The sequence below is a fragment of the Pelodiscus sinensis genome, chromosome Z (assembly GCF_052426305.1).
Source record: "Pelodiscus sinensis isolate ZL-2025 chromosome Z, ASM5242630v1, whole genome shotgun sequence".
NCBI lineage: Eukaryota > Metazoa > Chordata > Testudines > Trionychidae > Pelodiscus > Pelodiscus sinensis.
Genome location: NC_143085.1, coordinates 36,152,318 through 36,178,545, shown reverse-complemented (window position 1 = coordinate 36,178,545; position 26,228 = coordinate 36,152,318). Strand labels below are relative to the sequence as shown.

Below are 26,228 nucleotides of genomic sequence, written 5' to 3'. Positions count from 1 at the left end.
AAGGCCAGAGATAATGAGGTCAATTCAGTCAGGGAGCATGTGGCCCACTTTTAGCAGCAGATGTGGAGGTGTGAATACCAAGAGAGAAACTGCAGTTATGCTCCAATACATCTGTTAGTCTATAAGATGCTACAGGACTTCTTGTTGTTTATTCAGATTCAGACTAACACAGCTATCCCTCTGATACAGGATTACATGTATTCATTTTGTTATTCCCCAGCCCCAGCATTCCACTGAAAGTGCTTCACAGAGGAAGGTCTTTGACCGTCATATCCCAAGTAATTGTTCTTGTGAAATTCATTCTTTTGAAAAATGAATATGCCTAAAATATTTCACATGAGAAATATCAGTATTTGGAGATTCTGTATGTCCATAGTGGCAGTTAATTCTCTATAGGCAATTTGCTTAGCACTAATTATGGTTCCTGGCATTTCCAAAAGAACAGTGGCACCAACAATCTGCCTTAAGTTAGATGCTGGCTGCCTAGCTTAATAAGAAAACATACACCCGTCTAATATTTTACACAAAATCAGATTACACAGCATTTTCTTCAAAATAACTCTATAAATCTAGGTGCAGCTTCCCCTCTCCATCCCAAACACAGCATACATCACTGACATTGTCCAATGTTACCCTCTTTCCCAAGAGTTAATGTTTTTTTTCTTAATTAAATAATAAAGCCCTAGGGCAGGTCTACACTTTCAAACATAAACCTTAGCCTCCAAGCTGTCCCCTGAGAGGGGTAATTTATATTTCTCTCTGAAGGTCTCCCTATTCCTCCCTCTTGCCTAAGAGAGATTAATGTTTTATGCTAGACAGGATGATGGTCACCTGATCAGGGACTTACAAGATCTAGGTTCAATTCCCAATTCTCCCAGAGACTTTCTGTGTGACTGTGAGTGATTAATTTAATTTCTCTGCGTCTGAATTCTCCATCTATCACATATGGCTAAGAATACCTCCTTCCTTCTTGCCTTAGACTGTAAGCTCTTTGGGATAGGAATATCTCTTTTTTTGTATGTTTCCACAAGTTCCTAGAAAAATGGGGGCCCTGTTTTTAGTTTGGGCTTTTGAAATTACTGTAATATAAATAACAGTCTGTGTTTCTGACTAAGATAATAAAACCAAATGGATTTGATCACCAGGGTGTGTCAACAATAGGGATGTAAAATCCTGTTTGTTTAGCCAATTAAACATTATGTTTAACGAGTTAACCAACTAAAGGAGGGGCAGTTGGAGAGACTACTCCAACCCAATCCTGGCAGCGGCGGGTCCAGGCGCACCACAGGCAGGGGCTAGTCTGGTTATCCCGAGCAGCCTCTGCCTGCAGCATCCTGAGGCCGTTCATGATGGGGGCTGCTCCAGACAACCAGAGCAACTCCTGTCTGTGGCCAGCCTCCAATGGTCCTGGAGCAGTTGCCTCCAGCAGTCAGGGAGCTGCTCCAACCCCACCTGTTAACCAGAATATCTACACTCTGATGGCTCAGCAGAACTCAAAAACACAACTCTTTCTGATGAGGAAGTGTTTCAGTTTAAAGCTAATTCCAACAGAATAGAGCACAATTTACTCTTGACTTACTTAGCTTAGTACACAATACACTGTTTTGAGAAATCTCCCCTCTTTTCACTACCATCAGGACAACACCTCTGGTGATCGCAAAGGGGGGATTAAGTGGAATTTTTATTGCAGTCAGACAGACAATCCATTGGGTTTTATTATCTTAGTCACTGTGTTATCTAAACTCATTGGCTACATCTACACTGGCAGCTTCTTGAGCAAGAACTCTTTTGTGGAAGAGTTCTTGTGCAAAAACTCTTCCACAAGAGAGCATCTACACTGCCACGTGCTTTTGCGCAAGAGATGTGCTTTTGAGCAAGAGCATCCATGGCAGTGTGGACGCCTTCTTGCGCAAGAAAGCTTTGCTGGCCATTTTAACCATAGGGGCTTCTTGCGTAAGAAATTAATATTGCCTGTCTACACTGGCCTCTTCTGGAAGCGTTCTTGCGCAAAAGGGCTTATTCCTTGTGGGAAAAGGAATAACTCTTCTGGAAGAAGCCCTGTTTTACAATGCTATACTGTAAATTTACTTCTGGAAGAACGCTTGTGCAGTGTAGACAGCCAGCAAGTTTTTGCGGAAGAACGGCTGTTCTTCCGCAAGAAGCTGCCAGTGTAGACGTAGCCAAAGTGAACAGGATTAAACCATACAGCTATAAAAACACCAGTATTTATAGCTGAATGAGAGATTTCCCCAAAACAGATTAAGTAGACATGTAGACATAGCCATGTTAATTCAAAATTCAGCCCATCCTTGTCTATTACAGACTTCTACACTTCAGACTGAAAAATTCATTGTATTTGAATGTACAAATTAACCTGCTGTGAAACTTAGATACTATCATGAATTACACTAAACCAATAAATTATATTCTTTTACTGCAACACTCTGTTGGTATTTTAAATGAACTAAAGCACATTTATAGCACTTTTTCAGTGATAATAAGCAAATGGTTGTAGCATGGTCTATTTTACAGTAGTCCTTTTATAACACAGCTATAACATTTACTCTTTGGTAAAGTTTGGCCTACAGATTTGAAACTAAAGAGTAATGTATTTTTCCAGTTAGAGAAAATCCTAATGATCCTGCTAAATTTGTATTCGTTGAAATTATACTCATCAGGTCAAGATGTTTTTTGGCGATTATATCCCAATATCATTCTCAGTTGCATGATTACATGCATTGTGTCCTGACTGGATGCTTCACGTAAGCATACTTGAGACAAAATAAAATATAAACATAATGTTTTGCATCTGATGTTAATATAACTCCACAGGGTTTGGACTAATAAGAAAAACGATCACCACTCCAAAAACAGCAGTTGCAGTCTGTCCAATCAATAATAGCCCGGCCTCAAGTCAACAAAATGGCGTGTCCATCCCTAAGATTTATTTAACATGACAAAATGATATACAGTATATTAATTTATCCAGTCACCTCTTTGCTTCCAAACTGCAGAAACACCAACCAACTTATCAACCCCTCGGTACAACTTTGTCTCCTCGGCCTTCAAAAATACAAATCCACACTGCCATCCCCAAAAGTATGTCTACTTAAGAGTTGCTTCAGGAAACTGGCCCAGATTCTTACAACCTTCTCTATATTCTATTATTATATTTTTCAATTCTCACTCCCCATATACTTTTCCTTTACTTCTTTGTTAATTCTCACATCAAACAATAGGATATGGTGTATTTATATGTATGCTCTTATAAAAGGAGAGGCGTCAGCCTGTAACAATGTCTTTTCTGTAGCCATGTTGGAAGGCCTGTGCTAGGCCTGAACCAAAGCCGCCTTCTGCAGCCAGACTGAAGAGTAGCAGCCATTACAGTCAGGCCTGGAGTCACATACTCACAGTTCCATCTAAATTGTATTACAAAGAGTCACACCAGGTTGTGAGGAGGGAAGTTGCCCTGATAGCTCCCCCACTGTCACCAGATAAAGAAACAGATCTCAAGATGAGTAAAGAAATTTGTGCGTAACACCATTCTGTCTGGCAAGAAACTGCTCATCAATAGAGGATGTTGTGGAATCCTCATTCTATGAGCATTGTCACTACGCTTTCCTATTGTTTGACTGCGTGATCTGTGCCTGGTTTGTAACTGTTTCTGTCTGCTGTATAATTAATATTGTTAGGTGTAAATCAATTAAGGTGGTGTGGTATGATTGGGTAGGTAATTTTGTTATGATCAGTTAGTCAAATTATACTAAAATAATTGGTTACGGTATAGCTAAGCAAGACTCGGATTTCATTATATAAGCTGGGGTTCAAGAAGGAAAAGGAGAAGAAGATCATCAGGAGTAACAGAAGGAAGAAAAGGCTAGAAGAGGACCAGGAGTAGGGGCAAGACCTGGAAAGAAGACCTGGGAAGACGCACTCACCTCCGAGACACAGCCTAAGACCAGAGAGACTGATATTGCCTGGCCAACAGGGGAAGTCTGCCTGCCTTTATCAGAATTGGTGAGCATGACACTGTGTGCTTAGCATGTGCATTCGGCTTGTTTGGGAATTGTCAATAAATACAGGATAAGGACATTACTGTGTGAGGCTCTTTCAAGTGGCTAAAGATCCTGCCAACCCACGGGTTGTTACACCCTGAGCCCTAGGAATTGGGTACGGGTGGGTGTGTAAATTCACAGGGTTGCATCTTGAGCCCTAGCAACTGGGTAAAGGTGTGTGTCCCTACAGTGTGGAAGGGATAATGAAATTTGTGCGGGTAACAAGTCACACTGTCTGTCACAGAGAACATTTGAGAAGACTTGAGAAGTTTTCAGGGAGAGGAAGGCCCGCTGCTCCACCTACAGCCCTGTCCCCTCTGCTGAAGCCCTGTCTTCACCACAGGAAGGGGAAGATTGAGCACACGCCCAGCATCCCTGGAGCAGCAGGGAGGAAAGAGGACATACGGCTCCAACCCCCTCCCCCGACAGCAGCAGAGGAAAGAGGCTTCACGGCCCGAGCGTCCCCACCCGCGGGAACAGTTTAAATCTCTCTCAAAATACAAGACAATATAATTTAGAATATTGTTTGTTTTTTTTCTTCTTGTCCTTTGTCTCAAAAAATGCTTATTAAGTGAATTTGCTTAATGTGGACTCTGTCCAGCACATGTTACTGAGGCCTTCTGAAGCTAATCTAAAAATAAAACTCAAAATAAAAATAATTTAAAGTTTAAATAAATAGCTGCAAAGTGATGTCAAGTACAGAGGAGAAAATCCTCAATGAACATTTGGAGCATAGTTTTAAAATGACTTGGGGTTTTTTTTGGGGGGGTGGGATTAGTCTATAACCTATAGATTTACCACTATATTAACAATAGATTTTGGTGAAAGGACTTCACACCCAGCTATACTAAAGAAATGGGCAAAATTAATTACTGATAAAAGGATGCAACTGGCCTCAATAGGAGTAACACAACCTTACACAGCAATGAATTTATCTCAACATGTATGTGTAACTGGGTTTATCCTTAAGCTGTAAATCTGTGAATATTCAGATGCATGTGTAGCTGCACAGTAAAATGCAGAGTCCCATCAAAGTCAATGACATTCCTGGCATGTCAAGACTAGCACATGTATGTTTGCAGGATCAGGGTCCAATTTACTTTATTTCCCCCATCATTATTTCATTAACTTTTAATGAGGGTTAGGCTCCTAAGAGTATGTGTACTACTAGGGATGTAAGCGACTAGTCAACTACCCAAAAAGCCTAGGCTTATTGAGCAGTTGAGTCACTAGTCGACTAGTTGCTTCCCCACCGCCCCTTGCTGTCTCTGTATCAAAGGCAGCAAGGGGGAAGGTCGAGCAGGAGCAGGTGCAGGGAGGAGCCAGCTTAAAAGGGGGCAAGGGAGGCAGAGGTGCAGCTGGAGAAACAGCAATCCCCTTATTCGCTCCGGGTCCCAAATGCCATCGATTACTCAATTAGAACCCTATCTATTATCCTGCAATCAGGGACCAACAAACTTGCAGGGCCCTGGGCAAGGCTGGGGAAGCCTACTCCATACAACCAGAAGTGGCAGGGCCGGAGTGGAAACAGGTGTGTTGTAAGCAAGACTCGTGAAGTCATTCTGCCGCTCTACTCTGCACTAGTTAGGCCTCAGCTGGAGTACTGTGTCCAGTTCTGGGCGCCACATTTCAAGAAAGATGTGGAGAAATTGGAAAGGGTACAGAGAAGAGCGACAAGAATGATTAAAGGTTTAGAGAACATGACCTATGAAGCCAGGCTTCATGAACTGGGCTTGTTTAGTTTGGAAAAAAGAAGATTAAGGGGGGACATGATAGCGGTTTTCAAATATCTAAAAGGGTGTCACAAGGAGGAAGGAGAAAATTTGTTCCTCTTGGTTTCTGAGGACAGGACAAGGAGTAATGGGCTTAAAGTGCAGCAGAGGAGGTTTAGATTGGACATTAGGAAAAAATTCCTAACTGTCAGGGTGGTCAAATATTGGAATAAATTGCCAAGGGAGGTGGTGGAATCTCCCTCTCTGGAGATATTTAAGAACAGGTTAGATAGACATCTGTCAGGGATGGTGTAGACGGAGCTTGGTCCTGCCTTGAGGGCGGGGGGCTGGACTCGATGACCTCTCGAGGTCCCTTCCAGTCCTATTATTCTATGATTCTATGAAAGGGTAAGGCTGCAGGCAACTAGCCCACAGTGCCACCCAGAGTGCTCTGTCCAACATTCCTACTATGATTTAAACAGTTAGGGAACTGTGGGCCTATCTGAATTGCCTGGCTCCAGGGCACATGTCCCCCTCCCTGCCCCCTAGTCCCATTATAAGTCCTTACTGCAATTAAAAAACAGTGGCTGGCCCATGCCAAATGACTTGAGCTAAGAGGCTGCTTAATTGTGCTGAGCTAATTTTCAAAATAGGACTTAAGCTCTTTTGAAAATGTTATCCTACACATGCACACACACACACCATTCAAAGTTTATTACATTTAGTAAGTGGAACTGAATGCAAACAATACATTATTTATTACAGTGCCTAGGTCCCCCTAGTCATGGATCATGACTCCACTGCATACAGAGAATAAAAAGATGGCTCTTGTCCAAGAGAAATTACAATCTAAATATAAGAAAAGAGACAACAACAGATGGATAAAGACACAAAGATGGAGGAGCACTAGAACAAAAAATATCAGTATCAGCCCACTAGGGGAGAGATTTAAGCAGAGATTTTAAGGAGGTGGCTTTGCTAATGTTTACAGAAAGATCCACCCAAGTGTAAGAGTCCATACGAGAAAAGCAAAAGGGGCTTGTTTGAAAATTTATGAAGTGGGTGATGGAGGCTACATCACTGGATGATGAGAGGCAGAAGCTGACATTTCTACAGTGAATGAGAGATAGGGTGGGGATAGTGAGGATAGGCTGTGATGGGCCTTAACATGAAAACAAGCAGCTTATGTTTGAAATAATAGGCAAAGGAGAGCAAGAAGAGGGAGCTGACATGGTAAAAGACAGGAGTGACATGGTCAAAAGACAGGAGTGAAATGGTCAAAGCAAAGGAAAATGAAAATGACAGAAAAGGAAAATTATCTTTGCAATGGAATTCAAAATGGATATAATGAGGAAATATTGCATTAGTGAAAGGCAAAGAAAAATACGTTGCAGTAATCAAGAAGTGAGATGGAGCTAGCAAAGAGATCTGCTCCCTGTCAGACTGTGCTATTTAGGAAGAATTCAGGATTACTGAGCATGCTCAGTAGCTGTGCGGAAGCCCCTCCTTACTATGTATAAGTTTCTGCTTACTACATTTAAAAGGGGTTAAAAAAGGAGGAAAGGGGTTAAATAGAGAAAGGGGATGAAAATTAAGTAGACAGAGGAGTGAAGCAGCTGAAGGCAGGGTTAGGATCAGTGCTGTAGGCAAAATCAGGGCTAGTGGAGGGAGGAGCAGCTGGTAAACTCTGCTGCTGGAGAGACACAGAGATACCCCAGGAGGAATAAGGTACCAGTCAAAGAGTGGCCGTGGCAGAGGGGTTTTTTATTTGCGCAAACCTGCTTTTGTTTTTTAACTCAAACCAGATGCACTGAGATGCTCGGGAGCTCTACTGAAGCCACTGCCCTTTGCCCTGCCCTCGCTTTCTGTAATAATCTTCTAGAGGCTTTTTACAGGGGAGAAAGGGGGCAAAACCGAGGAAGTGAGTGTCGAAGGTCAGAGTGCAGAAATGTAATGGCTTTGGGGTTCAAGCCACTTTAGGGTGAGGCAGAAAAGGAGTGGAGGGAGGAAAAAATCAGGAGGGGGGGAGTAAGAGCCGGAGCTTAGCTCAGGAGGGAACATTGCCAGCCACTGTGCAGGAGTTTTGACCCCACCCAGAAAGGAACATAGGAGGTTCAGTTACCCCAGTGGGATGAGCCATCTGCTGAGAGTGCAAAGGCAGAGGTGGGAGGCAGGCAAGGGGTTTTGTTACCTCTTTCTGGGAACTGTGTAGGAGAACAGGGCAGCTTCCTGACTGTGTTCTTAAAGATACAGCTATCCTAATTCATTGGTTCTCACTGCTAGACCCCCACAGCATTTCTCTAGCTGTACTGCTATACAGACAGGAGACAGAAGGCAGTAAAATATCTGACATGCCGTTTTGGAAGAAGTGTGAATATTTAAAAGACTCTTATTAGTTCTGACCCTTCCTGGTCCCTAGTCCCAAGTGTCTTGGAAACAGTTTGGAAATCTTGGTGAACACGGGTCAATGCTTTGCCAGTGAAACCCAGTCACACTCGTCAGAGTTTAACATCGGCCTTTGCCTGCATTTCCCCAGCCAGCTATACTCAGTGACTATGTCTACACTGTGCATTCTTATGAAAGAAAATATGCAAATGAGGCATGGAGATGAATATTGCCATGCCTCATTTGCATGCCTAATGAGCCACCATTTTGTGGAAGGGGCTTTTGCACAAGAAGAAGCAGCCTACACTGCTTCTTCTTGCGCAAAAACCTCCTCTTGTGCAAGAGCCGTTCTGCATGAAAATAAGTGGCAGAACAGCTCTTGCTCAAGAGGGGGTTTTTGCACGAGAAGAAGCAGTGTAGACTTGCGCAAAAGCCCCTAGCGCAAAAATGGCAGCTCATTAAGTATGCAAATGAGACACGGTGATATTAATCGCTGAGTCTCATTTGCATATCTTCTTGCACAAGAATGCACAGTGTAGACATAGCCAGTTAGTATGTTAACATGAAGTCTCATAACATTTCACAAATTTGTCTTATCTGTTGCTGATTCCCTGAATTACACTCCCATCCTTGTAACCCATTTTAATTACAGTTTTGCCCCTTTGCAAATGTTATTTCTCTTACTTATATTACACTGTGCAATGCATGTCACTGTACTATTTGTTTTATTTTAATAGCTAATGTTCAAAAACATTTTAGTAAACAGTAGTCACTGATTTTAGCAATTCTTTATTCTCTTATTGCACTTGTTAACTTTTATTTATATTGCTATAGCACTATGTTCTTGATTGATGAGGGCATAATATCTAGCCTGTCAGCCTAATGAAAAACACTGCCACAGCCCTGTCTCTGCTTGAACCAAAGCCGATCAGAACACACAAGAGAAGACAGAGCTGGCCTTACCATGAGGCGAACTGAGGCAGCCACCTCAGGTGCCAGACTTCGGGGAGGGGGACGCCACTAGAATCCAGAGTGTAGAAAATTGCGTCTGCTGCTGGTGCATACACATTCTCTCTGCTCTAAATGCACGGAGATTGTGGAGAGCTGTGCTGCAGGAAGGAGGGCACAAGAGACATAACAGGCAGGCAGGAGAAAAGGTAGCACAGGGGCATCATTTGAGCTCCCCACCTCAGGTGCCAAAATGGTATGGGCCGGCCCTGAGAAAAGACACACTTAAACCCCTCTGAGGGTGTGTCTAGATTGCAGGCTTTTTTCAAAAAAAGTGGCCTTTCTGTCTAGACTGCTGCCGCATTCTTTCGAAAGTAAATCAAAAGAACGCGGCAGTTTTTTCGACCGCGGTAAACCTCGTTTTACGAGGAATAATGCTTTTTTTCAAAAGTGCTCTTTCGAAAAAAGGCGCTATGTAATGCAAACTGTGCTTTTTCGAAAGAGAGCATCCAGACTGCCTGGGTGCTCTCTTTTGAAAAAGCGGCTTGCTTTTTCGAAAGTACTGGTTGTAGTCTAGACACTCTTTTTCAAAAGCGACAAGGAGTCCTGTGGCACCTTATAGACTAACAGATATATGCATAAGCTTTCATGATCAAAGACCCACTTTGTCAGATGCATCTTTTTCGAAAGAGGCTTGAAGTCTAGACGTAGCCTGAGTGCTCCCCTAGCCTCATGCATGTCACTCCATTAGTATTCAGAACAGAGAACAGAAAGTCCAACGCAAGAACCACACTGAACTCTGGGGCACAGAAAGCAGGGAAGCACTGCCTGATGGGAAATCTCTGCTCCAGATACTAAGGACCCCTCGTCTACACATACCCAGATTAGTAATTATCAGGTCAATTCTAGGAAAAAGTCCTCTATTGGTATCCAAAATACTGAAGCTGCCTAATTATAGATCCCTCTAAGGCAGGGATGGAAAACCTAGAGCCAACAGTCTGGGATGCTCTGGACTCCCTCCCACCCCCTGCAATAGGGCAACCAGCACTGCTGCTGAAGCCATGTGGGGGAGGGGCTCCGAGGCTTGTTGACCCCTCTGCACTGCATGACTTTAGCACCAGCACCATCTTGTTCTGTTGCATGAGGCAAGGGACCCTGAGCCTCATCAGCTGGATCCAGACAAGCTGTGGGCTGCATCCTGCAGAAGGAAGTGGCTCTGTGAAGAGCTGCACAGGGAGCTCTATCCCTACACTCAGTGAAGTAGCAAAGTTTGCAGACGATACTAAACTGCTCAAGCTAGTTAAGACCAAAGCAGACAGTGAAGAATTTTAAAAAGATCTCATCAAACTAAGTGACTGGACCACAAAATGGCAAATTAAATTTAATGTGGATAAATGTAAAGTAATGCACATTGGAAAAAATAACCATAACTATACATACAATATGAAGGTTGCTAATTTAGCTACAACTAATTAGGAAAGAGATCTTGGAGTCATCGTGGATAGTTCTCTGAAGACGTCAATGCAGTGTGCAGTGGCAGTCAAAAAATCAAACAGGATGTTAGGAATCATTAAAAAAGGGATAGAGAATAAGACAGAAAATATCTTATTGTCCTTATATAAATCCATGGTACACCCACATCCTGAATACTGTGTACAGATGTGGTCTCATCTCAAAAAAGATAAACTGGCATTAGAAAAGATTCAGAGAAGGGCAACTAAAATGATTAGGGATTTGGAACGGGTCCCATACGAGGAGAGATTAAAGAGACAGGGACTTTTCAGCTTTGAAAAGAGAAGACTAAGGGAGGATATGATAGAGATCTATAAAATCATGAGTAGTGTGGAGAAAGTGAATAAGGAAAAGTTATTTACTTGTTCCCATAATATAAGAACTAGGGACCACCAAATGAAATTAATGGGTAGCAGGTTTAAAACAAACAAAAGAAAGTTCTTCTTCACACAGCGCACAATCAACCTGTGGAACTCCCTGCCTGAGGAGGTTGTGAAGGCTAGGACTATAACAGTGTTTAAAAGCAAACTAGATAAATTCAAGGGCTACGTCTACACTGGCCCCTTTTCCGGAAGGGGCATGTAAATTTCACCAGTCGTCGTAGGGAAATCCGCGGGGGATTTAAATATCCCCCGCGGCATTTAAATAAAAATGTCCACCGCTTTTTTCCGGCTTTTAAAAAAGCCGGAAAAGAGCGTCTAGACTGGCCCCGATCCTCCGGAAAAAGTGCCCTTTTCCGGAGGGTCTTATTCCTACTTTGAAGTACTTAACTTTGAAGTACTTTGAAGTAGGAATAAGACCCTCCGGAAAAGGGCACTTTTTCCGGAGGATCGGGGCCAGTCTAGACGCTCTTTTCCGGCTTTTTTAAAAGCCGGAAAAAAGCGGCGGACATTTTTATTTAAATGCCGCGGGGGATATTAAAATCCCCCGCGGATTTCCCTACGACGACTGCTGAAATTTACATGCCCCTTCCGGAAAAGGGGCCAGTGTAGACGTAGCCAAGGAGGTTAAGTACATTAATGGCTATTAGCCAGGCTGGGTAAGGAATGGTGTCAGAAGGGCAGAGATGGATGGCAGGAGAGAGATCACTTGATCATTCCTTGTTCGGTTCACTCCCCCTGGGGCACCTGGCATTGGCCACTGTCGGCAGATTGGATACTGGGCTGGATGGACCTTTGGTGTGATCCAGTATGGCCATTTTTATGTTCTTATGTCCTTATGTACACTTGCTTGCAAGCTACACCCCAGTTGCTCCCACTGGCCAGTAATCGTAGCCAGTGGGAGTTGTTGCCTACAAAGTGCAGAGCTATGCAGAGGTGGGAGTGTAACCATTTCAATGTTAACTGATAAACATCAGCTTTTCACAACATTTCAAGCATTTCAAACATTTCAAGAGGACAGGCTTTAGCAAACTCATAGAGATGGTAGGTAAGGTCTCATGGGAAGCAAGTAAGTCCCAGGGGAAAAATATTTGAAGACAGCTAGCAGCTTTTCCCACTGAGTAAAAAAGATTGGAAATATGGCAAGAGACAACCCTGGTTTAACCATGGTGTCCTCAATGATCTAAAACCCAAGAAAGAGTCCCACAAAAGGTGTAAACTAAATCAAATTACAAAGAATGAATATAAACAAATAACACAAGTACACAGGCACAAAATAGAAAGTCCAAGTCACAAATCAATCTCAATCTAACTAGAGATATAAAGGGTAACAAGAACACATTCTATAGAAAAGACCAAGGACAGGGTAGGCCCATTCAATGGGGGGGGGGGGGGGAATAACAGAAAATGTGGAAATGGCAGAAGTGCTTAATGAATTCTTTGTTTTGGTTTCACCAACAAAGCTGATGCTTTGATCTTACAGGACCAGTTCCTGGACTCTTAACAGTGAATGCCAGTGACAATGAAGTAGGATTAAAGACAAAAACAGGAAAAGAACAAGTTACAAATTATTTAGATAAATTAGATGTCTTCAAGTCATATTGGTCTGATGAAATGAATCCTAGAATACTCAGAGTTGACCAAGGAGGTATCTGAGCCATTATCTATTATCTTTGAAAAGTCATGGAAGATGGCAGAGATTTCAGAAGAATGGAAAAGGACAACTTCAGTGCCAATCTATGAAAAGGGAAATAAGGACATTTATTTGTGTGCCTGGAAAGATCATAGAGCAAATAAATAAGCAGTCAAACCAACCTGATAGTTTTGACAAGGTAACAAACGTTGTGGATGGGAATAGGGGGTGGATGACAAAGTATATCTTAACATTAATAAAGTTTTTTATACTAACGTAAGCTAGACGGAGCTACAATAAATTGGGGGAAAACTGGTCGGAAAATAGTGCTTTTTCCTTATGTACACCAGGGTGTAGTTATCAGTAGTTTACAGTCATGCTGGAAGGTCATAACAAGTGGTGTCCTGCAGGGAACAGTTCTAGACACATTTCTGTTCAAAATCTTCATCAGTGCTTTAGATAATAGCTTAAGACAGAGGTGGACGAGGGGCATGAGTGGTCACAACCCTCACAAAATGCATGGGTGGGAGTGAAGCAATGCAGCCAGGGGAGCAAAGAGAGCTGGAGCCACCTTGCTGCACTTTCCCTGCTGCCAATGTGCAGGGATGAGGCAGAACAAGGGCAGAGCAGGAGAAAGGAGGAGCAGGGGCGGGCAAGACACAAGAATTCTTCTGCTCTACTTAATGCCAAATAAACCTCAACTGGAGCACTGTGACAGAAGACTGAAACATGGTAACAATCACTGGGTCTATATGAATTTGCTAGATCTGGTATCAGTGTTTTACAGTAGTAGTTTCTTATACTTTATACGTATGCAACTGCTCCCTATAAGACTGTGCTACATTCTGTAGCAATGTCTTATAATAGCAGTTTCTTAACAATCATACATATCAGAAACAGCTACTGGTAGCAGTGTCCCTAAAGGGAGTTCTACACAAAGAACTGTATGTAACTGCTACTTGTAGGATTATACTACTTCTGGTAGCAATATCTTACAGGACCAGTTCCTTACAATCATACGAATCAGAAACTTCTATCAGTACCATAGTCTTACAAGGTAGCAGCTCTGTACAAACTGTGGCAGTGGCAGCCCCTCATGCAGGGCATGGGGCGAGGAGAAGGGTGAGATCCTGCTTAGTCCATTAACTGAGTAAACAGGATTTTACATCCTTAGTTGTAGATGAGATTACTAGGGATATTAGATAAAGTATAACTGAACAGTCGTGTAACCTCATCAAATTGTAATGGTTACACGACTATTCAATATTCCCCAGATAGTCAGAGACAGTAGCGTGTGATAGCAGGCAGAAACTGGTCTAAAAACTAGCTCCCCATGCAGATCAGCTCCCACCTGCTGCCCCCTGCAGCTGCTTCTGTAGCACTCCCTGTCCTGGTGAGGCCTGACCCCCTCCCACACAGAGGCTGCGCCAGCATCCATGGAGCAGCCTCTGTCCACAGCGAGCTCAAGCCAGAGTGGCCTTCCCTTTCCCCTCCTGCCCCCCTATTGCCCAGATAAAGGCAGCAGCGGTCAGGCACAGCATCTGCTCAAAGGGAGCAGTAAGCTCCACAGGATCCAATGCTTGTGGAAAGTCAGCTTAAAAAATGGCTTCTCATAGGCACCAGCTCCCACCTCCCCAGCAAGGGGTAGGGGAGTGCATATAGTGGACAATATTAACCAATAAGCTCAAGCACACTGAAATCCCTAGAGTTTACACAGAGAATAAAGTATAAAGAGAGAAGAGAAGGGAGCCAATGATACCACTATGGAATCTGTACAGAAACTTCGAAGGGAGTTGAGGAGTACCCACTGAAGGTACAAATAGAGAGGTAAGAGGAAAAACCAGGAGAGGGCAGTCACAGAAGCCAAGAGAGGTCAAGATTTCAAGAAGGACATGGTCTGCCTCTCATAGAGGCTTATGCTTATCAGGTAGTCGACTACTCGCTAACATCCCTAATCCAGACTCAGCCAAAACATCAAAACAGCAATTTTTATCCTGATATCACTAGCCCCAAAAGACTGAGACAGCTGACCTGGCCAGTCACAGCTGTGCCACAGGTCTTTTACCCATGCGTAGACATTCTCCAACCCCTGTTTATATTGTAAGGGGAAAGAGCCACAGAAGATGGATCAGTGACATAAGGATAAGTGGAGAAGTTAGAGCAGTGGTCCCCAACCTTTAGAGGCTCCCGGGTGCCTGGGGGCAGGGCCAATCATGTGCCGGGCGCCCGGGGGGGTGGGGCCACTCATGCGCCGGGCGCACGGGGCGGGGTCACGCATTCTGGGGCACGCCAGGGATGGGGATGTCCTTGCACCCGGCGCTGGCATGTGCACCAGCACATGCCGGCGCCGCCCGAGCACCTTGTGCCGTGGGCCCGGGGCAGCCGCCACCGCCCGAGCCGCGCGCTTGGGGCCGGCACTGGCGCCACACGCCCGCATGTGCCCTGGGGCTGGGGCCACCCGAGCGCCATGCACCAGGCGCCAGTGCGTGTTGCGCGCCTGGGGCCGGCGCCTCCAGTGCACCGCGCGCCGGGGGCAGGCCCAGCCCAGGTTGTCGGCGGGCACACACAAATGCCCCGGCGGGCGCCATAGCACCCGCAGGCACTGCATTGGGGACCACTGAGTTAGAGGATGAGACAAGACAAGAAACTTCTATGTTTGTAACAGAGCAAAAAAAGAAAAAAAAATGCCTGGATAGATGTAGCTTATGCTTGCTTCATTATTACACTCTTTGTGTTTGTCTACTGAGAGCAAGAGTGATTTTTATAAAAACTGAACTAGAATGGTCTCAAAGTCCAGAGATGCTTTACAGCTGTTTCCAAAGTACCATTCCTTAAATTCATATTGGTTCTGGTTGTTCATTTTGCTGGATCATTGTACAGTTAATCCATTATTAATGGTACATAATGTAAATCCCTTTTCTCAGAATGGCCAAACCATTGCTAAGTAGTGTGCAAACATGTATTTAGTCACTTAATAGCTTTTTGCCAGTACCTGCAATAGGACTATTCAGCTCCCTGTCTGCTCTGAATTATGACTACAAATCATCTGCTCCTACCTCTCATCAGAATTTTCAAGCTTTTGCCAATAATAGAAATGCTCTATTATCCTTTTGCTCATTTGGCTATGACCAAAAAAAAATCCAAAATGTACATGAGAGAAAATAACGTTTGCTTCTGAAACTTCTGAAGGAAAAACTGTTCTAAAAAACATAAAACCTCTTTGGTTAATTTCCCTTTTTACTCCTAGATCTCTCATCTCTACATATAGAATAACTGTGAATCAAATACTGGCAGTTTCACTATTTGTTCATAAAGGGAGAATCTCACTTTTTCTTCCCAATTTATGCCCCAGTCCTGCAAACTAATCCATATTTTCAGATACCCATTCAGTTACCAACATCAGTCCACCCATGAAGATCCAACTGCAGAATTGGGAACTTTAATGGAAAAACAATGTAAAATAAAATATACTGCACTTGTTCTGGAGATAAGAGCTTTGTTGACCCAGGGACAGAGTGGGAAGGAGGAAATAGAAGGGAGAAAGAAAGGCAGATGAGGGGAGATACAGAAAGAAGTGTCATCACTTTTGTTGTGATGCTGTTCAAAAACTTTTTCAACAGCTCTCCTTCAGCATTTTGTCAGCTTATTTTTTTCTTCTCTTTCATGCAAAATGTTAAAATTTAACAAATTTAGTAAATAATTATTTGAAGGTGTATTACGCAAACTCAATAATAACCATGCTTGCAGCCAATAATAGCAAATAAACTCGGTGGGGGGAAAAGTTTAAGTCTTGGCATGGAGCTTTGAAATGTATTCTGCCTACAATATGGTTGTTTCCTCAAAAACAGGAATGCCCCTCAAATTTTCACTGTAATAAACTCACTTCATTTTTCGCCAATTTTATCTTAGTAAAATAAGATTGTGGCAACAGGTATACCAGCAGTTTCATTCAAATGACAGACTGCAACACAGAAGCAAAACATTTGCATTATTTCTTAGAGAGATAATGTCAGTGGAATAGCATGCTGTCACAAGACAATGGCTGCTTGTTGCAGATAACTACTACAATTATGTATTGCTTTTATAAAAGAACATTGTAATGAGGCAAAGACCTTTTTTCCTGAAAACTAGAATCCAGTTATCCCATGTCACTGTTCTGTTCCAAAGACCTTCTTTCTGTTCTAACAAATGATTGAGGATGCAGATATTGTCAGTACCCATGACTGACAGCAATACAGTAGAATAACAGTTGCTTGAATCCTAACATTTGAAAGCTGTGTTTGTTCAATTGGTATAGCACAAAAACAGAGAAATCAGAAATATATTTGCATAAATATTTGGTCTCAAAATTGTAACGCAAAGAAAACTTTACTGTTCAGTGGGCTTTTTTAATTAACGTCTTAACTTTTCAGCAGGGATCCTAGAATCCATTTGCCACAGAAAAATGCAGAATTTGTATCTTTATAGAAAATCATCAGTTTTTACATTTTGTTGTGAAAAAATAGCAATATCCCTTAGAAGTAGTAATGTTAAAAGTAGGTTAACTTACTAATTGAGTAGCCAACAGAATTTGTAACGACTACTTGATTAATCGATAAGGGAAGAACCAGTTCAGTCCTGGCTCGCACTGGAACCAATCCCTGTTGTGGCTCTGCAATGCAAAAGGCAAGGGGGGAGCAGGCTCTAACTGCCATTTAAATTGCAGTGCTGCAGTAAGGTTTGGTCCCAGAGCCAGCCAGAACTGAGAAGGGCTGCCCTACCCAGCCAGCAGCAGTCCCTGTCTGTGGGGGTCCACAGCAGGGAGTTGGGACCTCCTCACAAATGGGCTGATGTCAGAGCAGCCTCTGCCTATGGCAAGTGTGATCCCCTTTGCGGCAACCTCCTCTGCCTCCCCTACAAACTGCTGTCTCTGATAGAGGCAGCAGCAAGTGGGGACAGACAGCACTGCAGAGACAGTGCTGGGGGAAACAGACTGTTAAGATGGCTCCCCCCAGCACTGGCTTCTGCTTCCCTTCTCCCCTTGCTGCCTCTGATACAAAGTCAATGGCAGGAGAGGGACAGAATGCAAGTAGTTCACTTGACTACCCGGTAAGTCTAGGCTTATTGGGTAGTCAACCAGTCGACTACTTGCTTACATCCCTACATGGAATCCTAATTATCTGATTGAATAAGGACCAGGGCCAGAGAAGATAATGAAAAATTCGGATAATCAGGAGAATAGGTGAGACTCAGGCTATCAGCTCTGTGACTACCCGGTAAGTCTAGGCTTATTGGGTAGTCAACCAGTCGACTACTTGCTTACATCCCTACATGGAATCCTAATTATCTGATTGAATAAGGACCAGGGCCAGAGAAGATAATGAAAAATTCGGATAATCAGGAGAATAGGTGAGACTCAGGCTATCAGCTCTGGGCAGTCAGGCTCAGGGTGTCATCTTAGAAAATGTAAATGTATCAATAAAACACTGTTCAGCTGATACCTGTATATATTGTGGCTATGGTAACTAAAGTTCAGAGTTTCATTTTAATCACAGGAAAAACATGGATTTTGGGGGCTTTTTAGCATGGAAACTAAGATTCCTGTTTTTTAATAAAGGAAGGTATCAGCTATGCATGACTAATGTACATTATTTAAAATTTTACCAGTATATCAGTGACGTACAAGAGTATAAATGCTCCTGACATAATGTGCACTTTTTAATTAAAGGGATCTACAAAAGCCCAGAACCCACTATGAAGACATCTGATACTAGGAAAGTTGTGAAAACTTCCTATTGATTGAAGATATCTCTGTTTTCAATTTAAAAGTTTTTATGGTAATTAGTTCCCAACCATTTAAAGCACCTTCAGATCAATCTTTGCTCTCATTTACACCTATGCCTCCTTTCATCCTCTTCCCACCTGCTAAGCCTCGTTAAGTGCCTTTTCTCTGCCACCACTTATACCTGCAACCAATGTTCCCCTTAATTTTTCCATTCATCTGCAGAATAATTTTTTTGTATACACTGATGCATGTGAGGATGTACTCCACCAGTAAAAACATGCTGCTTGCTTTGGGAACTCTGCTCATCAGCTGAGCTGCATTTGAATCACTGCTCATGACTGCCTGAGCACAAAGCTTACAGGAAACACTGTCAGCAACTTGCGCCCTCTCTTTGTAAAGTTTCTTATTTTCTTCAAACCATGATGGCTTAGATGAGAGTTGCTAATGCTTAAATTAACAACACAAATAATTTGCAAGGAAGATGTTCAGTACATGTAATTGAATTAAAGTAATCCTCAATCTCACTTCCTTTTTCCTTCCTACAGCTTGTTAAATTCTATAGTTGCACCTGACTTCAATTTAGGCCTCAATTCTGCAAAGAGGTGTGCACATGAGCAATCTCATTGAAGTCACCTGCTTAAGTCTTTGCAGAATCAGCGCACTAGGCTACAAGCTTTTTAGAGCAAAGGCATTGTCTATCCAAATTTGTATAGCACTTTCCACAATGGAACTCACCACTCAATTCCACACTAGAGCATCCAAACTCCACCATAATACAAACAGCACTGGAATAATAATCACCTTAAAACACACTTATTCAATGAAGTCTCCAAATCATGTTTTTTTCCTACATGTCACCATCATCAAAGCTTCCACTGGCATTAGATATATGGTGTATCTACAGAGCATATCTATCTACAGAGCATCATCAACAGCTGACACTGAACAAAATAATGTATTTAACCATCATGTGGAAGAATGTAAAACTACAAACATTTTGCATAAGGTCTCCAGAAGTTTGATGAATATTAATGGACAAATTCTATCTCTGACATACACAAATATTATAAGTTAGTATTAATGTTTACGTACCCCAAGAAAAAAATATGCCCCTAAATCTGTCCAGTAAAAAAAAGGTTACTGGACTTTAAAAACGACTAGCAAGCTTTTAATTGTGCAATTTTTACATCTCCACTGGTATCCTGTTAATTCTTTAAAGATCTTATAGTTAAAACTGCATAAATCCATGAATATCTGCTGGTATCCGCAGACATGGATACCCACAGCTCATTTCTGCAGATACAGATATAGATACAAATTTTGAATCTAGAACCCTGCAAATGTGCAGATATCTGCTTTATATCCATGAGTATCAACATCTACAGATGTGGATGCAGATACCTGTGATTCATTTTTGCAGATATAGATGCACAGGGCTTGATGAATGGCGGCGAAAGCCGCTCGCCAGCCCCATACTGCACATGTACAAGACCTGCATTGCACATGCGCGTGCCGCAAAAGAACGGGGTGCCTGGATGAAATCTACTTACCACGGGCGACTAGATTCAATACTTTGTCGAGCCCTGCAGATGCGGATACCAATTTTGTATCGACACAGGCTCCACTTATAGACTCTCAGACTTTTGGGGTTTCCTTGGTATTCTCATTGCAAAACTTAGAATTCAAAGCCGTCTAGAAAGTTCTCGTAACCTGTTTTATGTTACACAGGCAGTCCCCGGGTTATGTACAAGATAGGGACTGTAGGTTTGTTCTTAAGTTGAATTTGTATGTAAGTCGGAACTGGTACATATTGTAGGGGAAACTCTAGCCAAACATTTCTCCAGAGCTCAGTTTTATTCTCCCACACCTCACTTCCCTCAGTCCTTTATTCTCAAGCTGAGGTATCTGCTGAGAAAAGCCGCTCCGCGTCTCCCTGGTCTGCTGGGGGGGCGGGAGCACTAGCTTCGCGTCTCTCTGGTCTGGTGGGGGGAAGCAGCTAGTGCGGGGTTGCCTCACCCCATTTGTAAGTAGGGATCCGATGTAAGTCGGATCCATGTAACCCGGGGACTGCCTGTATTTCATATTTTTATGTAGAATGGTAGAGATGTGCAGAGAACCAAAGCAGTTCCATATGACATAGATATTGATCAGTAACAAAACTATACATATAAAATTTTCCAGGTAAACTTTTACTTGTTGCATAATGCATAGAATAAAGGAGAGAAGTCTGATGTTTTTTAAATCCAAGAAGCAAAATGTCTTTGAAGACAAGAATAGCTAAGAATAGCAAGAGATTTTACTAGTATTTCACAGAACATGCATAATTTGGGAATCTGGTTTTAGAGGAAAATATGGTGTTGCCATTAAAGGGAAAAAGAAAGGGGACAGCAATGTTGGAATCTGCATACACACAAGTGGAGCACATTGCAAGATCAGGTTCTGTATTAGTTGAATAGTCATACAACATATTCAGTCTACTATTTCCTAAGAAACATCTCTCCCATATCCCACTGCTGTGGTCTCAAATTTCTGTGGTCCAGCAGAAAATGGCTCTGCAGATCACAAGTTTAAGGATCAAGTTATTTAAACTAGGCTTTAAACTAGGTTCGACACAGACAGGTGACGAAAGCCCATGGGTAAGTGAAGAACATGCAGACTTGGGAAATAGGTCGGAAATGGGAGAGAGTGTGGGCTATAATAGCAGAGAGAAAGGAGGGACAAGGCAGAACGGTGAGGCAAGATCAAATCAGTATCTTAGATGCCTATATACAAATGCAAGAAGTACAGGTAATAAGCAGGAAGAACTGGAAGTGCTAATAAATAAATACAACTATGACATCGTTGGCATCACAGAGACTTGGTGGGATAATACACATGATTAGAATATTGGTATAGAAGGGAACAGCTTACTCAGGAAGGACAGGCGGGGAAAAAAGGGAGGAGGTGTTGCCTTATATATTAAAAATGTACACAGTTGGGCTGAGGTAGAGATGGACATAGGAGATGTACATGTTAAGAGTCTCTGGGTTAGGCTAAAAGGGGTAAAAAACAACGGTGATGTCATGCTAGGGGTCTACTACAGGCCACCTACCCAGGCGGAAGAGGTGGATGAGGCTTTTTTTAAACAACTAACAAAATCATCCAAAGCACAGGACTTAGTGGTGATGGAGAACTTCAACTATCCAGATCTATGTTGGGAAACGAATACAGAGGGGCAAAGACTATCCAATAAGTTCCTGGACTGCATTGAAGACAATTTTTTATTTCAGAAGGTTGAAAAAGTTACTAGGGGGAAGCTGTTCAAGAATTGATTTTAACAATAGGGAGGAACTGGTTGAGAATTTGAATGTGGAAGGCAGCTTGAGTGAAAGTGATCATCAAATCAGAGAGTTCATGATTCTAAGGTATGGTAGAAGGGAAAATGGCAAATTAGAGACAATGGATTTCAAGAAGGCAGATTTTGGTAAGCTCAGAGAGCTGGTAGGTAAGGTTGCATGGGAAGCAAGAAAGGGGGAAAACAACTGAAGAGAGTTGGAAGTTTTTCAAAGGGACATTGTTAAGGGCTCAAAAGCAAGCTATTCCACTGTGTAGGAAAGATCGAAAATATGGCAAAAGATCACCTTGGATCAACCAGGAAATCTTGCATGATCTAAAAATCAAAAAAGGAGTCATATGAAAAATGGAAACTAGGACAAATTACAGAAGTCTTATGATACAGGAATGCCTAACATAGTGAATGCTAGTGGGAAGGAGATAGGTTTAGAAGATAAACTAAAAAAAAACAAGTTTAAAAAACACTTAGAAAAGCTAGATGTCTGCAAGTCACCAGGACCTGATGAAATGCATCCTAGGATATTTAAGGAGCTGAGAGAGGAGGTATCTGAGCCTTTAGCTATGATCTTTGGAAAATCATGGAAGACAGGAGAGATTCCAGAAGATTGGAAAAGGGAAAATATAGCGTCCATCTATAAAAAGGGAAATAAAAACAACCCAGGAAACTGCAGACCAGTCAGTTTAGCTTCTGTGCCAGGAAAGATAATGGAGCAAGTAATTAAGAAAATCATCTGTAAACACTTAGAAGATAATAAGGTGATAGGGAACAGTCAGCATGGATTTGTAAAGAACAAATCATGTCAAACCAATCTGACAGCTTTCTTTGATAGGATAATGAGTCTTGTGGACAAGGGAGAAGTGGTGGATGTGATATATCGAGACTTTAGTAAGCATTAGATATGGTTTCGCATGATATTCTTATCAATAAATTAGGCAAATACAACTTAGATGAGGCTACTATAAAGTGGGTACATAACTGGCTGGATAACCGTTCCCAGAAAGTAGTTATTAACAGTTCACAATCCTGCTGGAAAGGAGTAACAAGTGGTGTTCCACAGTGGTCTGTTTTGGGACCGGTTCTGTTCAATATCTTAATCAACGACTTAGATGTCGGCATAGAGAGTACGCTTATTAAGTTTGCAGTTGATACCAAGCTTGAAGGGGTTCCAGCTGCTCTGAGGATAGGGTCATAATTCAAAATGATCGGGACAAATTGGAGTAATGGTCTGAGGTAAACAGGATGAAGTTTAATAAGGGCAAATGCAAAGTGCTCCATTTATGAAGGAACAATCAGTTTCACACAGATAGAATGGAAAGTGACGGTCTAGGAAAGAGTATGGTAGAAAGGAATCTAAGGGTTATAGTGGACCACAAGCTAAATATGAGTCAACAGTGTGACGCTGTTGCAAAAAAAGCCAACATGATTCTGGGATGCATTAACAAGTATGTTGTGAGCAAGACACGAGAAGTCATTCTTCCGCTTTACTCTGCACTGATTAGGTCTCAATTGCAGTATTGTGTCCAGTTCTGGGCACCACATTTCAAGAAAGATGTGGAGAAATTGGAGAAAGTTCAGAGAAGAGCAACAAGAATTATTAAAGGTCTAGAGAACATGACCTACAAAGAAAGACAGAAAGAATTGGGCTTGTTTAGTTTGGAAAAGAGAAGATTGAGGGGGAACATGACAGCAGTTTTCGGGTATCTAAAAGGGTATCACAAGGAGGAGGGAGAAAACTTGTTCTTCCTGGCCTCTGAGGATGGAACAAGAAGCAATGGGCTTAAACTGGAGCAAGGAAGGTTTAGGTTGGACATTAGGAAAAATGGTTAATCACTGTGGTTGTGGAATCTGCATCTCTGGAGATATATAAAGAGTAGGTTAGATAAATGTCTATCAGGGATGGTCTAGACAGTACTGGGTCCTGCCATAAGAGCAGGGCACTGGATTCAATGACCTCTCAAGGTCCCTTCCAGTCCTAGCATTCTATGATTCTATGGTTAGATTATGCCCAAAGTGCATTACATTGCCAATTAGTTTTTCAGCCAGTTACATAGACACTAAAATCAAATAAATGCCTAGAAAATTCTTTTGAAATCGAATGCTTATATTTGCCAAAAAATGTCCCCAGATAGTGCTTTAAATAAATGCTTCAATGTAGACTCACTAATTATTATACTCACAATAGAGCAGTAGTGAGTTATTGTGTAATAACTTGGCACACCAGAAAGGATCTGTTTCTTTTTTTAAATTTAGCTCTCAATCTGGAATATTATCAGTGGACTCACATCTTCTCAGCCATGTGCTATGTTCATCAAAAGCTATCTAAGATGCTTCTCTCCAGGTCTCCATCTTCCATGTACAGTGTAATTAGAATGCAAGCTGTGTTCCTGTTCCTACTTAGACTGTCTAGAACTAGATTAATATTGTATCTTGTCTCATCACTGCCACAGCGGAGAGGTAACAAATAATAACGATGTCTCTTTTAACATTTAAATTATCTGCTTTTATTCCCCTTTTGGGATTTTGTGTGGGTAGGATTCGCTATTTAGTTAACAGACTGCTATGTCCTGTATCTGGGTCTCTGAGTGCCTCCCACCACCTTTACCTGCCATTTGCAGGAACTGGAGTTCACTGCCTGGCAAAATTCTGTTACCCCAAGATCCTGGAGTATTATTTTTTCCTTTTTGGAAGAGCAAGTAAAATGACATTTGTTTTCTCATCATCACAGTAGGTCAAGATCACAGTCTAAGTGGCAAGCAGGTTTTATGGATGGACTCAAACTGAATATGCACTTTTTCAAGGCTGTTAAATCCTTGCACTCTGACACAATCCATGCCTGCATTCCCTCCTTCATCTCCTCACACCTTAAGGTTGGGTCAGGGAACCTATTTTGGGTTGGGGGCCACTGACCCACAGAAAAATCAGTTGGGAGGCACACACAAGTGAGAAGCAAAAACCAAACCAAACCAAAATCACACCCTCACGTACGTGCCCCCCAACTGAGAATAACAAAGACCCTCCCCACATTCCCCTCACACACTAGAGCATAGGGACACCCAGATTAGTAGATTTTGTGAGTTCCAGTCCAGCAGTGGAGCAGGAGGAGAGACTGGAGCACCAGTGCAGGCTCCCCAATGCTGGAAGGGAACCCTAAACCCTAAACAAATTGCAGGCAAGCAGGGGGCCACATCCTGTTCTCATGCCTTAGGGTCCCCACCCCTAGTACACCATGATATACATCCTCCACAGGCACCACCGAGTTACATCTTCTGCATACCAACCCCCATAGCTGAAAGCAAATAGGCTTTCTTTCGCGCCGTGGTGTCCAACTGCTAGCCACTAGCCACATGTGGCTATCTATCCAGTTGAGTGTGATTAGTTCGCTACAGAACTGGTTGGACACAAGGGCTTTAACACATGCCACCCTCTGTCTCACATATGGCTTGTGCCCACCACAAGCCTGGGGCAGTGAGTACATCCCAGAAAGCCTGCAAACGAGTGGAGAAGTGCATCCCCTGGAGAAGGGGAGAGGACTCAACAGCTATTTCCCTGGAAAACTCTGGTCTAAGAAGACCCTGCTGCCAGGGGTCTCAGAGCCTGAGACAAGTGGCCTTGAAGTCCCAGCCCATGGGCTCTGCCAGATCGATTGGCTCTGTGTACCAGGCAGATGGGTAGCAGGACCTGGAGGGATGGGGAGCAGAGCCACCCAGCCGGGCCATATAGTGCCAGCCAGTGCCCCGGGGCCTCTCCCCAGGGACTGGAGGTGCCTGCTCTGCCAGGGCCAGCCTGCTGGCGCGGGGCTCGGGGTTCCAGCTCCCCTGGCTCTCCCCAGCAAGGGGGATCCCAAGGCGCAAAGCCCAGCGCGGGTCTCCGACGTGCCCGGGGAGGATCCGGGCTCGGCGCGGCGGTACCTGGGCTCCGGCAGGCTGATCTTCTTGCTGGCCCGCGCCGCCGGGGTGCTCTTGCTCTTCTCCATCGCCATCAGGTAGCTGACATCGGCCAGCACCGCCTCCAGGTCCGCCATGTTCCCCGCCGGCCGGCGCCGGGCTGCGGAGGGAGGCGACCCCGGCCCTGGCCCGGAGGGGACTCGCGCCCCGGCTCCAACGGCCGGCGGGGGAGGGGCCTCAGGCCCGGCTCCCCTCAGCCCGGCCCGCCTCGCGCCGCCTCACGGGCTGGGCAGCCGCGGCCGCCCGCAGGCGCTGCCCGGAGCCATGCGGCGTCCCGCGCGGGCGGAGCAGCCGCTGCGAGCGCTACCGGCGCCTGCCGCCCGCCCCGCCGGCCCCCATCCCGCTCGGCTGCCGCCCAGCTCGGGCGGGGGGCGCCCTGGCCGCGGAGTCACCGCTCGCCCGCCCCAGCCCAGCGGCCTCGGCTCGTGCCGCGGGGCGCCGCACTCCCCGCAGCCAGGCAGCCCCTCCGCGACCCTCCCGCCGCTCCGCCCGCAGCTCTGCACGAAGCCCAGCCACACTGCGGGGGGACGGGGCCTTTTTTAAAAGGCGGGCTGCTGGGGC

At 43.7% G+C, this 26,228-nt stretch overlaps 1 protein-coding gene across 7 annotated transcripts in view; it reads right to left on the bottom strand.

The window, feature by feature from the left end:
* Positions 1 to 26,017, bottom strand: part of GRK3 (G protein-coupled receptor kinase 3) — a 196,742-nt gene extending 170,725 nt beyond the window's left edge. For 6 of the 7 annotated variants that reach the window (XR_012896033.2, XR_016348369.1, XM_075898873.2 and 3 more), the window contains exon 1: positions 25,632 to 26,017. Coding sequence is in view for 4 of the 7 variants with exons in the window: in XM_075898873.2 (XP_075754988.2) it covers positions 25,632 to 25,744 (113 nt within the window). In the remaining 3 variants the exon portion in view is untranslated. Of the gene's footprint in view, positions 1 to 9,115; positions 9,262 to 25,631 lie in introns of all 7 variants that reach the window. The other variant, XM_089775298.1, reaches the window with a different exon arrangement.
* Between the last annotated feature and the right edge of the window lie 211 nt (positions 26,018 to 26,228).